The sequence below is a fragment of the Camelina sativa genome, chromosome 5, assembly GCF_000633955.1.
Source record: "Camelina sativa cultivar DH55 chromosome 5, Cs, whole genome shotgun sequence".
Classification (NCBI taxonomy): Eukaryota; Viridiplantae; Streptophyta; class Magnoliopsida; order Brassicales; family Brassicaceae; genus Camelina; species Camelina sativa.
In genome coordinates this window covers 4,299,187-4,310,577 of record NC_025689.1, presented here as the reverse complement: position 1 = coordinate 4,310,577, position 11,391 = coordinate 4,299,187, and the positions used below count along the sequence as shown (strand labels likewise).

At 33.3% G+C, this 11,391-nt stretch overlaps 3 protein-coding genes across 3 annotated transcripts in view; 2 read left to right on the top strand and 1 right to left on the bottom strand.

Moving 5' to 3' along the window:
• Positions 1-1,070, top strand: part of LOC104788867 — a 2,733-nt gene extending 1,663 nt beyond the window's left edge. Inside the window, exon 6 of the mRNA XM_019245193.1 lies at positions 1,021-1,070. Coding sequence (XP_019100738.1) covers positions 1,021-1,070 — 50 coding nt within the window. The remainder of the gene's footprint in view (positions 1-1,020) is intronic.
• On the top strand, positions 5,334-7,139 carry LOC104785437. The gene is made up of 4 exons (XM_010510651.1): positions 5,334-5,725; positions 5,804-6,335; positions 6,422-6,523; positions 6,621-7,139. Exons 1-4 carry the CDS (start codon positions 5,447-5,449, stop codon positions 6,728-6,730), a joined length of 1,023 nt encoding a protein of 340 aa, XP_010508953.1. The 5' UTR covers positions 5,334-5,446; the 3' UTR covers positions 6,731-7,139.
• The window catches only part of LOC104788866 (putative F-box protein At1g49610), a 2,135-nt gene continuing 1,374 nt past the window's right edge, over positions 10,631-11,391 (bottom strand). Inside the window, exons 2-4 of the mRNA XM_010514644.1 lie at positions 11,192-11,365; positions 10,778-11,073; positions 10,631-10,715 (exon numbers count right to left, since the gene is read on the bottom strand). Coding sequence (XP_010512946.1) covers positions 10,631-10,715; positions 10,778-11,073; positions 11,192-11,365 — 555 coding nt within the window. The remainder of the gene's footprint in view (positions 10,716-10,777; positions 11,074-11,191; positions 11,366-11,391) is intronic.

Here is an 11,391-nt window from a genome sequence, read left to right as displayed (position 1 = left end):
AAAAAAAAAAAAAAAAAAAAAAAAAAAAAAAAAAAAAAAAAAAAAAAAAAAAAAAAAAAAAAAAAAAAAAAAAAAAAAGAGAGAGTGTATATCTAAATGTATAAGACTAAGATGAAATCAATGTCTATATAAAAGGGGCTTTGAGATGTTGGTTCTTTATGTTTCGACAAAGGCAACAAGTTTAGGCAAGTCTCATTGTAATGAAGTCGACGTCTGTCCAAAAGTCTTTGTATTAAAAAGTTGAAATGTATATCCAATATCATGCTGTTTCGTATGTAACTATTTTATATCATATAAATATAAAAGTATTAAAATATGGCAAAGAACAAGAAGAAAACCAAAGGAATGCAAAGTCCAATAGTACGAAATCAAACATTGCTAAGCAAAGCGAAGGACAATGACGTCAAAACGTTTATAAGGACAGCCTCAGCGACGGCCCAATAGTCTATGTTGGGCCTCAGGTTAAAAAAGGAAGAAGGAGAAAAAATTTCAAAAACGCCGTTGCCGGAGATCGAACCCGGGTCACCCGCGTGACAGGCGGGAATACTTACCACTATACTACAACGACTTCGTTAACTGGACTCAATAAAATACTTTATGTCTTAAAAGATAATGTAACTAAGAGAAGAAAAGGACATATTGTATTGGAAAATGTTAAGAGTGAAAATTTAGAAATTCATCAAAATCAAAATTTTTGAATCGTTAGCGAAATATTTATTTTGTAAATAAAATAGAACTTTTAAACAATAATATTACAAATAACTCACTTCATAAGTTTTTGTTTGTATACTTTTTTAAAAACCGTTCACAAGATAAAATACAGACTCTCACTTAAGAAGATGTATGTATCTATAAAGAAGCTTATACAGTTTGATAGGGCCTAAGACAAACTGTTATGCTACATCTGACGTTATCAACATGTGGAAACAAGGGTGAAGAAGAGAGGGCAAGGGAAACGATGAAGAAGAATACGATGCTCTGATTTTAGTTCAACTTATTGATTTTGGAAAGTTTTTTTAGGCCACATAACTGGACAAGGTACGTTTATCTCATATGTTCAGTACAAATAATCTTATGCTATTTCAATCGCAATCTCAATGTGACTAATTGTATATTTGGACGACTGTTATGATGTTATACAAACCTTGTTTCAAAATCGTTGTATATGTACATGTCATCTTTACTATGTGACTGTCACATCATTGTCATTTAACTACTTAACTTTATTTTATTTTATTACCTTCCTAATTAACTAATGAAAAGTTAGTTTTATTTGATAAAAACATTTTACACGTAGTTGTTAATTATGTGGGATCCTGTTCTATCAAGCTGTGCATATGAAAACTAGAATGTGTCGAAAATACATGGATTTTGCTCCTATTGGATCCCACCATACTAAGTTGCGTAGGTAAAAAAGTATGTTTCTGGAGATTCAAGTGTAGAGAAAAAATTTTAATCGTTACGAACCATAATGCCAAACATGCAAACACAAGAAACTAAAATGAAAACAAAGAGACTCTTCCGAACAAGATTCATGTTTCCGAGGCTTTGACCATTGACGGTTCAATTATAGTGCTATTGCTATGCTAAGCAGAAAAAAAATGTCTATGTCTCACGTGCCGCACTCGTGTGTAACGGTGTACAGCCCACACATGCTTTGCGATAAACAGTTGGCGTCGCACGTGCTATAGCATTAGCAAAACCGAGTGAACGAGAAAGAATCATTCCTTTTGCATGTGGCGGGAGATATTTTTTTGGGCCATCGTCTTTGCTTTGAGAGTTTCTAAACTCAAAAGAATCCATGCCATGTTTTATCCTTTTGTTATTTTATTACTTCATTGATTGTTTTAAACGACTACATAGATTATAGTGTTTTATATAGTTGTATTCAGTTGTTTTGTAAAATCAAAATGAGGATTGATTGGACATGTTGTTGGAAATAAATCTATACCTATAGTTTTGTGATGATATCTCAACTCTATAATATGGTGATCATTTAGATTTTTTTTTGTAGTTTGTTTTATTATTGGAAAAGATTAAAGTTGCTTTTAGTTCGTCGGTCGTCATTAGATCTAGTGGAAACTGGATCGTAGATTCATTTAATTCTTTTGAGAATTTTAAGATCATGCCAAAGCCGACTGCTGATATCATATTTCATTTAGCTTTTCATACTTTTTAATAGAAAGCAAGTAGACTGTAGACACAAGTGTGTATATTGATATTATTCATTAGTGATTAATCTTTTCATCTAAGTAAACAAAAATCTATTGATATCATATTTGCATATATATTAGACGAATGTCTCATATCGTAGAAAGAAAGAAAAAATAATTAAAAACATATTTTTTTTTTAAAAGCAGTGTGGAAAGAAGTTGATAACTTGAGGTTCACGAGATCGATAAGTAGATGAACGTTGGAACAGCTAAATCCACGTAAAAGAAGACGAAGCATATGATTAAAATTTGGTCAGTTAAGATTCTCCATCCTATGCAACTATCCTAATACAATATAATTGATCTGTCTCCCTCCCAAACTCGTTCAAAATATTTCTGCTGACTTGTAATCTAACCATTTATTTTGAATCTGAGTTGGATTGTCTCTAAAGCTCTAGATTTTGAACCGGGCAAATTTTAAAGGTTAGCAAATCAACTAACTTTTAAAAGAAAATGGTAGATTTAAAATGGAATACTAAAATAAATAAATAAAAACAAATTAATTCACATTCTACTATCATCATGAGAATTTTGTTTGGTTACAAATAAAATCACTTCATACGAATTACTAATCTTATACTACAATTTCTGTAAATACAGTTCACTTTGATCATGTGTAATCCTTTATAGAAATACAAATAAAAATCACTTCATAGTATCAGACTATCAGTAGGCTTATTAGTTATTATAAATACTTACATAGGGTTCCCCCTTATAATAATATGAGGGAGACTTCACATTTTGAAATTGAAATAGACGGTTGATATCTTCCTGTCACTATTTATCCATCCCAAAGACAGAGAGCTTTCGGCGGGAAATTCGAAATGACATTTGCAGATTTTGTTGTTTTTTTCTTCTCTTGTTAGTCCACACCACTTATATCTCTCTTTTCTTTTTTCTTTTTGGGTTTATTATCTCATCCTACTACATATCACTCAGTTTAAAAATATTCGAGGATACGCTAAAATTTACCCCCAAGGCCCCAACCATTCATTAATTTTACAAGAGGAAAATAAAATAAAAAAAGATGTTTTGGTTTGTAAAATGTTTTTGTTGGATGGGAATGAAGGCAGAGACAGAGAGAAAGACAGGCTTCTTCTGTAAAGCATTTGCTGGCAGACACACAAACCCCACCCCTTCTCTTTGCTCTTCCTCTCTCTCACTCTCTCTTCCTAAGCGCGTGCGTACATATATTTTTATCAATCACTTCCATAATAAACTCTCTTAACTTTGCCCATCACTTATTATTTTCGATCCATCTTCTATAGTACTATTAAAACTCTCTCATTTAGTCATTAACCCATAATTGGTTGTTTCTATAGTATATACCAAGTCTGATAATTCCCGTCGTAAATTACGGGATTAAAACTGGATTCCACCTCACAATCAACTTTTTTGTTGTTGTTGTTGTCGTTGTTATCAGAAAGACCAGCTTATAAAAGCATTAACGAAGTTAATAATGTTGGGGGGATGCTCTTAATATCTGGATAATATATATAGTAAAGTTTTGTCGACAATATGAGAGTAGACTCCGGAGACAAGAGAAGCCAACTAGGAGGGTTGGGGCACAATATTTGGAGTAACTAGAGACATTATACATTAGTATTAAAACATAGTAATAGAGTTGATTCGCTTTAAAGTATACTATAAACAAAATAGAATAGTGTATTGGTTATGTTTTATTCTTGGTTTTGATATTCTAAAGAGGAAGAGAAGAAGATCTGTTCCCGCTACTTCTCACTTTTGACTTAACGGTGCTGTCCTTTTCAGCAGGTAAGCACATCTACCCCCACCCACCATCTCTTTTTTTCTCACTTCCTTTTTTTTTTTTTTGTAGCCCTAAAAATTATTCCAAGGCGGGAAAATTGTAGTGTATAAACCGGTTTAGAATCCGTCAGTTAACGTCTGTTATCACGGCTCGTTTGTTATGAAGGAATGAACTCTGACGAAAGAGAGACGGACTGTTAAAAATCCGTTACGTCAGAGACGGAGAGAGGGACGGATGATGATGACTACTGAATCGTTCTGAATTGCCCACCTCAGTCTTTTTATTCAAATCTTTCCCTGAGTAGTCACGAGATCTCTATGAGACATCCTCCTCTTTTTTTTTTTTCTTTTTTGTAAATAATAAAAGAGTTAAAAACCCTACTAGTAAGTAAACTAACAAAATAGGGGTCTTTCAATGGTTACCAGAAAAAACAGAACAGTCTTTTGGTTTTTAAACCTTTGAAACCTAGTTTGTGACCCTTCTTCATCTTTTTTAGTTGGTTATATAATTAGCTCTGTAATTGTACTTCTTACTATAATTAATTCCCGTCTCATAAATAGTACTAGTTCTAAAAAGGAGCCTGATTATAATTAGCAGTATTAATGTGGGAAAGGAGATGATTAGAAATTTAGAATGATGAGAGAAGGATTTGCATGAGAGAGGCAAAAGATGTGGAAGGGAAGGCGTGATTATCAAGTGTTCTTTAGTTGCTTTTTCATTTGCCCACACTAATATTTTTAGTCTAGGACTAGTAGTCCTAATTCCTAAAAGACTGAGATTTTGTTTTATTGTTTTTATTAACTACTACTACTACTAATAAACATTAATAGAATAGAAGACATTGGAGCTGTAAAAATGACAACTTGTTGATTTTTGGGATTAAGTGGGTTCCACCCTGTATTTTCTCATGCCCTTTCACATTTCCTCATTACTATCTATAAAAATATTATTAGAACCAAAGACAACACGACGAGATATTTGCAACAGTCTCAATTTTTTTTTCTTTTGCAAATTTAAACTATTTATTAATAACCTCAATTTTTTTGAATCCAAATGATAGTACATACATCAAGTATATTGGTTTTTTTTTTTTTATAACAAATGTACTACTAATACAGAGTAGTATCTTTTTTATAAAATACAAAAGTACACAATATTGTTTCTTTTGGTTTCCAAGGCAAATTAGTTAAAAAAAAGACCAAAAGGAAATAGATTTTGATTTTCGTCCATCACGCATTAATTACGGATAATAATTATATTTAGAAAAAAAAAAAAAAAGCAGAAGTGAGAAAAATTAAAGTGCTTTTGAGCTGTCTCATAGAAACCCTGAAGAAACCTTAATAAAAGCAACCATGTCTTCAACATTCTCCATCTTCCTCCTCACTTAACTCCCATATACACTAGTTCACACCTCAACCTACTCTCTCTCTCCTCTGCCTCTTCTTCTTCTTCTTCTTCTGCTTCTATGTCTCGTCCTCTCCCACCTCCTTATCTCTCCGTCAACCTTCCTATCATGGAGAAAGCTCCTACTCCCGAGTTAACCCCTACTCGACTCGGTTTCCCTAACGAGTTCCCTTACGAGTTCGACTCTCTTTCCTTCTCCCCTGGTTTCACTTCTCCCGGTGACTCCACTGAGACTGAAGACGAGAGCAGTGACGACGAGGAAGACTTCCTCGCTGGTTTAACTCGCCGACTCGCTCCTTCTACTCACCGTCTTACGCCTCCTCCTCTCTTCAAGACTCAGGTAAGAAACACAACACAAAGATCTCTCTTCTTTCTCATCTACACACTCGAAGCTTACTGACTTTGCTCTACTCTGTAGGAGAAACGTCAAGCCGCAGCTACTTCCCCTCAGTCAACACTGAGTGGACTCGGAAGCTTTTCAAACTCTGGAAGCAGAAGTCCTATCCTTCCTTCCCCACCGGCTCCTACGTCATCATCATCACGTAGAGACAATGCCTGGGATGTGATCTCTGCAGCTGCTGGAGAAGTTGCTAGACTCAAACTCGGAAGCTATAATAATGAGCCTCATCATCTTCCTCTTCAAACCCCTGAGTCACTACTCCGCCGTCAAAACGCTGCGATTCTTGCTGAACTCCAGCACCAGCGTCTCGTTGACCATTTGTGGCTCTGTTCTCAGTCAAGAATCTCGAAGAGAGTAGTTCAAGAGGATGTCCTGTTCGAGAACCCGAGATACGCAAGACAGAACATCAATGCTTTGTCTAACCCTACTTGGCTGCCACCGCAACACGCCGTAGCTCCCCTGAAGCGTCCTTCTGCCGGTACCGGAGTTTTCCTTCCCCGGCAATACCCAATAACAACCACTCCTCCTTCCAATTCTCAGAAGAAACCAGGTATGATGTTCTAAAGATTCTCTTTTGTAATAAGTCTTGATGTGTCAGAAAGTGTCTAATTTTTGTTTTTTTCAAATCTGTACTAGTGACCTCTCCAGCTGTGTTGCAATCAAAAGTCAATCACCACAATCTCAACTTTGATGAGTTCAACAACGTTGTTGGGTCTAGGCGTAGCCAGTTCGATTATGGTAATTACCCTTAATTACTACTACACTAACCTTTTGGATGAAGCAAAGTAAACAGAGCTTTTAAACTAACTATGACTGTATTTATGATTTGAAACAGAGTGCATGTTGGCGAGAAGTGCACTACTTGCTCGTCAGGGAAGTTTCAGAGGAGTTAGTGGGGGTTGTCTGAATCAAGAAAGACGTCTTCCACAGGATTGGATGTATTGAACTACTGATGATTGGGTTTAAACTGGGATTGTTTTGGTCTGAAAGGAGTACTTAGTGTAGAAGTGGTTTGGGTGTAGGTTATAATGTTATGATTAGTAGTAATAAGGGATATGATAATGATGAAGAATAAAATTAGGGGATATTATTACAAGTGTGTTACATTAATGTATTTTTAGTTACGAAGACAAAGCTCTCTGTAATTTTTTTGTTAACCTTGGGAGGGTTTTAAGGGAGTGGAGTGGAGTGGGGTAATTTTTTTTTCTTTTCACTTTTAGTCGATAGTGAAATTTGGAAAACGTTGTTGGGTGGGGATTTGTTATTTGTGTTACTTAATAGTCTTTTCTGCTATTTGTGGAAAAATCTAATGGTTTTGTAATAAAAACTCGGAATTATTTTGTTTGTTGATTAATTATTTGATTTCTCATTCTTAGTAGTAGTAGTAGTAGTACTGTGTACTAAAGTACTTCGATTTACTTACGTATTGAGTTGTGATTGAGCAAAGTTACGGCTTCTAACGTGAACCCGTTGAAAATTTGAAAAAACAGAACAGTGGTTACAATTTCAATGAACTAACCAGTTTATTGTACTTCGAACTCTGGGAAAAAATCAAATCAAATGGGTAGATACGTAGATTTTTTGAAAAATGAAAAAAAGAAAAGAGGCATGATGACATGGAAACATGGAAAAAGCAAAAAAGAAAAAAGAAAAGAAGATCTGAAAAAAAAAGAGAAGCCAAAGAAGTTGCGTAGGCGTGAAGCAGTGGGCAATGCACAGACTTTGAAATACGGAACACCTTTATTTTTCTTTTGGTTTTTTTTTTTTTTTTCATCTCTTCTGTAATTCTTCTGATCTATTATTGTCTACTGTACATATCGGTGGGGTGTAGGATTTACCACAAAATTTCTACTTTTTTTTATACTCTTTGATATTATTAGTTTGAACTTTATATACTGTCGGTCCTAGCTACAACTATTATAGTACAAAGTTTCATTCTTTTCTTAATAGTAAAAATGTTATTGTTACATACTTTCTTCCAAGAGTTAATATGTGCTGTGTTATAAAGTTGCTTCCTATTACTTTAAATCAGAACTTGAATCAAAAAATCGTTGCAGTAGTTGTGTGTGTCAACAAAAACAAAGCTTGGACTAGAGACGTATCCGTAATATATTTGATTTTCAAATTTCGAATTTTTTTCAGTGTTTGGTGGTTGAGCAGTGTGAGGGTTGTGTAGGTCCTATATAGTTTTTATTTTGCCTTTGACATTTCAAGATATTATGGTTTACATTTCAGGATATAAATAGTAGGGTTAGTGATGTTACAAAAATAAAAAGAATAGTAGGGTTCGTATTGAGTTTCTGACCCCCCCAGAAAAGGAAAGTAGGGTTATAAGATTTACGATTTTAGTAGTATGTTGAAACTTGAAAGTAATCTAAGGGTTAGTTTTTCTAATAGTACTTTGCAAAAGTTTATGTTTGTGTGCTATTATTAGCTTGGAGAATTACAATTGCATGAGTTTTGAAAGCAATCAGTAATGCTATTTTTAACGTATTCGTATGCATATTTGCTGTGTTTAAATAACTTAGTGCTAAATTTTTAAGACAGTTTAATTAGAGCATTCAAGAATGACACCGGGCAAACGTTAAAAAAAAATGATATAATGATAGCGTTGATTGTTGCACACAATCCGGATAGAGCCAAACAGGAATCACACTTTTTATTCAACATTAAACCATAATGAGTTGTTATTTGCTAGCTACATCCCATATTTAGGACTTTAAATTTCAAACCTCTTAAAGATGGATTCGAGAAAGAAACAAAACAACTGAAGCCACGAAAATCTAAAGACAAAAGAGTGAGTATAAAACATGTGTTTTGGTTTGGGATATGTGAATCCATGCAGCTTTGTCATTTGACTCGGTCAAATTTCGTATTTAATGTAATCCATACTTATGTTAGATTTTTATATTGTTAAATACATGAATACACGATATTGTTACTTTCCAAAAAACGGATGTTACATACTTTGCATCAAAACCGTAATGTAAAATTTGACGGATACAATTTTTTTTTTTCCGACAATTCAAAGTATATCATATTTAACTTTTCAAGCAAAATCATTCTCAAACCAGTCGTAAGCACGCATGTAATGTATTAGATTATTCACCGAAATCGGAGGTGCATAATTAGGAGTGCATATTTGACACTAATCAAATTATGTAAATCAAAATCAATGAAAACTACTGTAGAAACTGATGATAGTATGGTGCACTAAAAAGTAAAAAAACTGAACTAAAATGAAATAATTAAAATAGATATAATACTGTTGTGTTAGTTTAATTACTCTTACTTTGGAGTTGGACGCATATTTGTATATTGAGTTTTCACAAGTTGAAAAATTAAATCGAAGCACATGTGGAAACTAAACAAAGCGAACCAATTTAAAGGTATCGATTCGGATTAGTTTCGTCTCTAATTGGGTTAACATTTTTCTGAAACCAAACAACCTAAAATAAACAGAACCATAGTATAGTAGTGAAAATAGCCACTCCTATGAGTCTAGTGACGGTGGAAGCTTATTATTATGTTTTGGTAGGTCATCATTGTTGTCTTGTTGATAAGTTTCGAAAAAAATATAATTATTATCTCAAACATTATGTAATATTGTAATGTCTGTCTATCAGAGGACGACAAAGGCGTCCATAAATATGGTAGCAGTGTGAGTAAAGCAAAAGCCATATAATCAAATCTTTGTTATTTGTTTCATCGGGGAATTTGGATTCCTTTCTAAGCATTTGGATAATGTTTCCTTTTCTTTTTCATGGCTAATTTCAACAATCCAACTATGATTACAAACGGAGAAATATTCTAAAAGAATCCAGGGGTGGTATTGGTTTGAGATCTATGAAGATTTTCGAAAAATTCAACAAAATCATTAAAAATGAATAAGTAAAAAATTGTTAAAGATTGCTAGAGAGTTTTGTTGATTAGTTTTCTAAAATCTTATAAAATACTCCAAACAATCCCTGTATTTTTATGATACTTTCCATGATTTTATTTTGTAAAGAAAGTGTCTAAAATCATGAACCAATAACATAATAATTGAACTCATTAACAATCCTAGATTCTTTTGTTTTAATTGAATAACACTAAAGTTTTAATGCCTTTATAAAAGTCTGAATCCAATAATCCATATTTGTTAAGATTTTAAATGAATTTTTACAAATCACAAACTAATAATACTAAACTTTAACAGAATTTTACAAAATTTTGATCTAATAACAACAGATTCTACATAACATTTAAAATCTTTAAAATTCTATTCAAATCTTAAACCAATAACCCCACTTATAGGAACATATATTTATATACTTTTTTAAGGATGCAAACTAAGGTAGACCTCTACTTAGACCTTTTCTTAATCAGAACCGGTAGTTTAGAAGTTTTTTATGTCGGAAATAACTTCGTACCTAGAACCGATAGCTCCATTATAAAAATACATAAGCTTTTTTAGTTTAGGCATGACTTGAGTTTCAGATTTGACCATTGGCATTGTTATATGGAGAGCTACGCTTAGAAAATATATTATTTATATACTGGTTTAGACGAAGGACAGTATGGATTAGAGATCTTAAACGTTTTTGGTTTTCAATACTTTATAAGTTAATTAAAATTAAACAAACTTGAACTTAGATGGACTCTAACCAATCATGGGAAGCTTTATGAATGTAGATGCTCCTAATCAACTTGATTAACTCTCATCTAAATGATGTTCGTTTTGTCAAAACGCATAGCCAAAGTCCAGATTTATGAGTTCATACTCTAACAAAAACACAAACTTTTTTGTTATACATGCTCAAGACACATAAGTACATATATTGAATGAAAAATTTGTCTCTAAAATTAGCTCAAAGCCTTACATCTGGTCTCAGCATCTGACTTGATAACAGTGTTCATAATCACAAAATTCACAACAACACAAACACCTCTTCAATAATATAAAATTATAACATTTAAACCTTTGGTCAGACCTTCATTTAAAAAAAAAACCTTTGATCCGACTTGGTGGTTGAGCCAAGCACAATAGAGACGTTATTATTGTCGTGGGAAAGCATTGGAACCATCTCAAGCAACTCTTCAAATCTTCTTTCTTCAAGAAAACTTCCAAATCTTACGACCATATTCTCTAAAGTCTTTGTGCTTTTAAGCACAAGTTTTATGAACAATATTATCGACTCAACAATAACATTATCGCGGATAATGTTCTTAAAGAGCAACGCTTCCGAGCACCAGGTTTTATTAGTTTCCAAGCAATGCCAGTTCACGTATAAGTCAAAACTCTCGTCCTGTAAAGCATAAAAGAGATTTTCATTTATGCGAACAAAGTGTCAATATCTTGGATTACTGAAAACTCAGGCAATAATAGTTAGGAATATAATAGAGGATTATGCATGGTAAATATACCGGTTTGGCGCGTCCATCCTTTGTGTGTACGGTTAGCTTCTTTAACTCACGTGAGCTTTGTAGCAACTTTACTACACCATGAATTGCACATTGAGAAATCATTATCTCAATCGTCAAAGCTTTGAAATTGAACAACGGAAGAGGAACACGTAGAAGCTCGGCAAAAGAGAAAATCTAACACAAAAAAAAAAAAAAAAAAA

Coding starts and splice junctions, on each gene's coding strand:
- LOC104785437 (XM_010510651.1), top strand. CDS start 5,447: ATGTCTCGTCCTCTCCCACCTCCTTATCTCTCCGTCAACCTTCCTATC. Junction 5,726..5,803: donor CTCCTCTCTTCAAGACTCAG/GTAAGAAACACA, acceptor TCTACTCTGTAG/GAGAAACGTCAAGCCGCAGC. Junction 6,336..6,421: donor CAATTCTCAGAAGAAACCAG/GTATGATGTTCT, acceptor AATCTGTACTAG/TGACCTCTCCAGCTGTGTTG.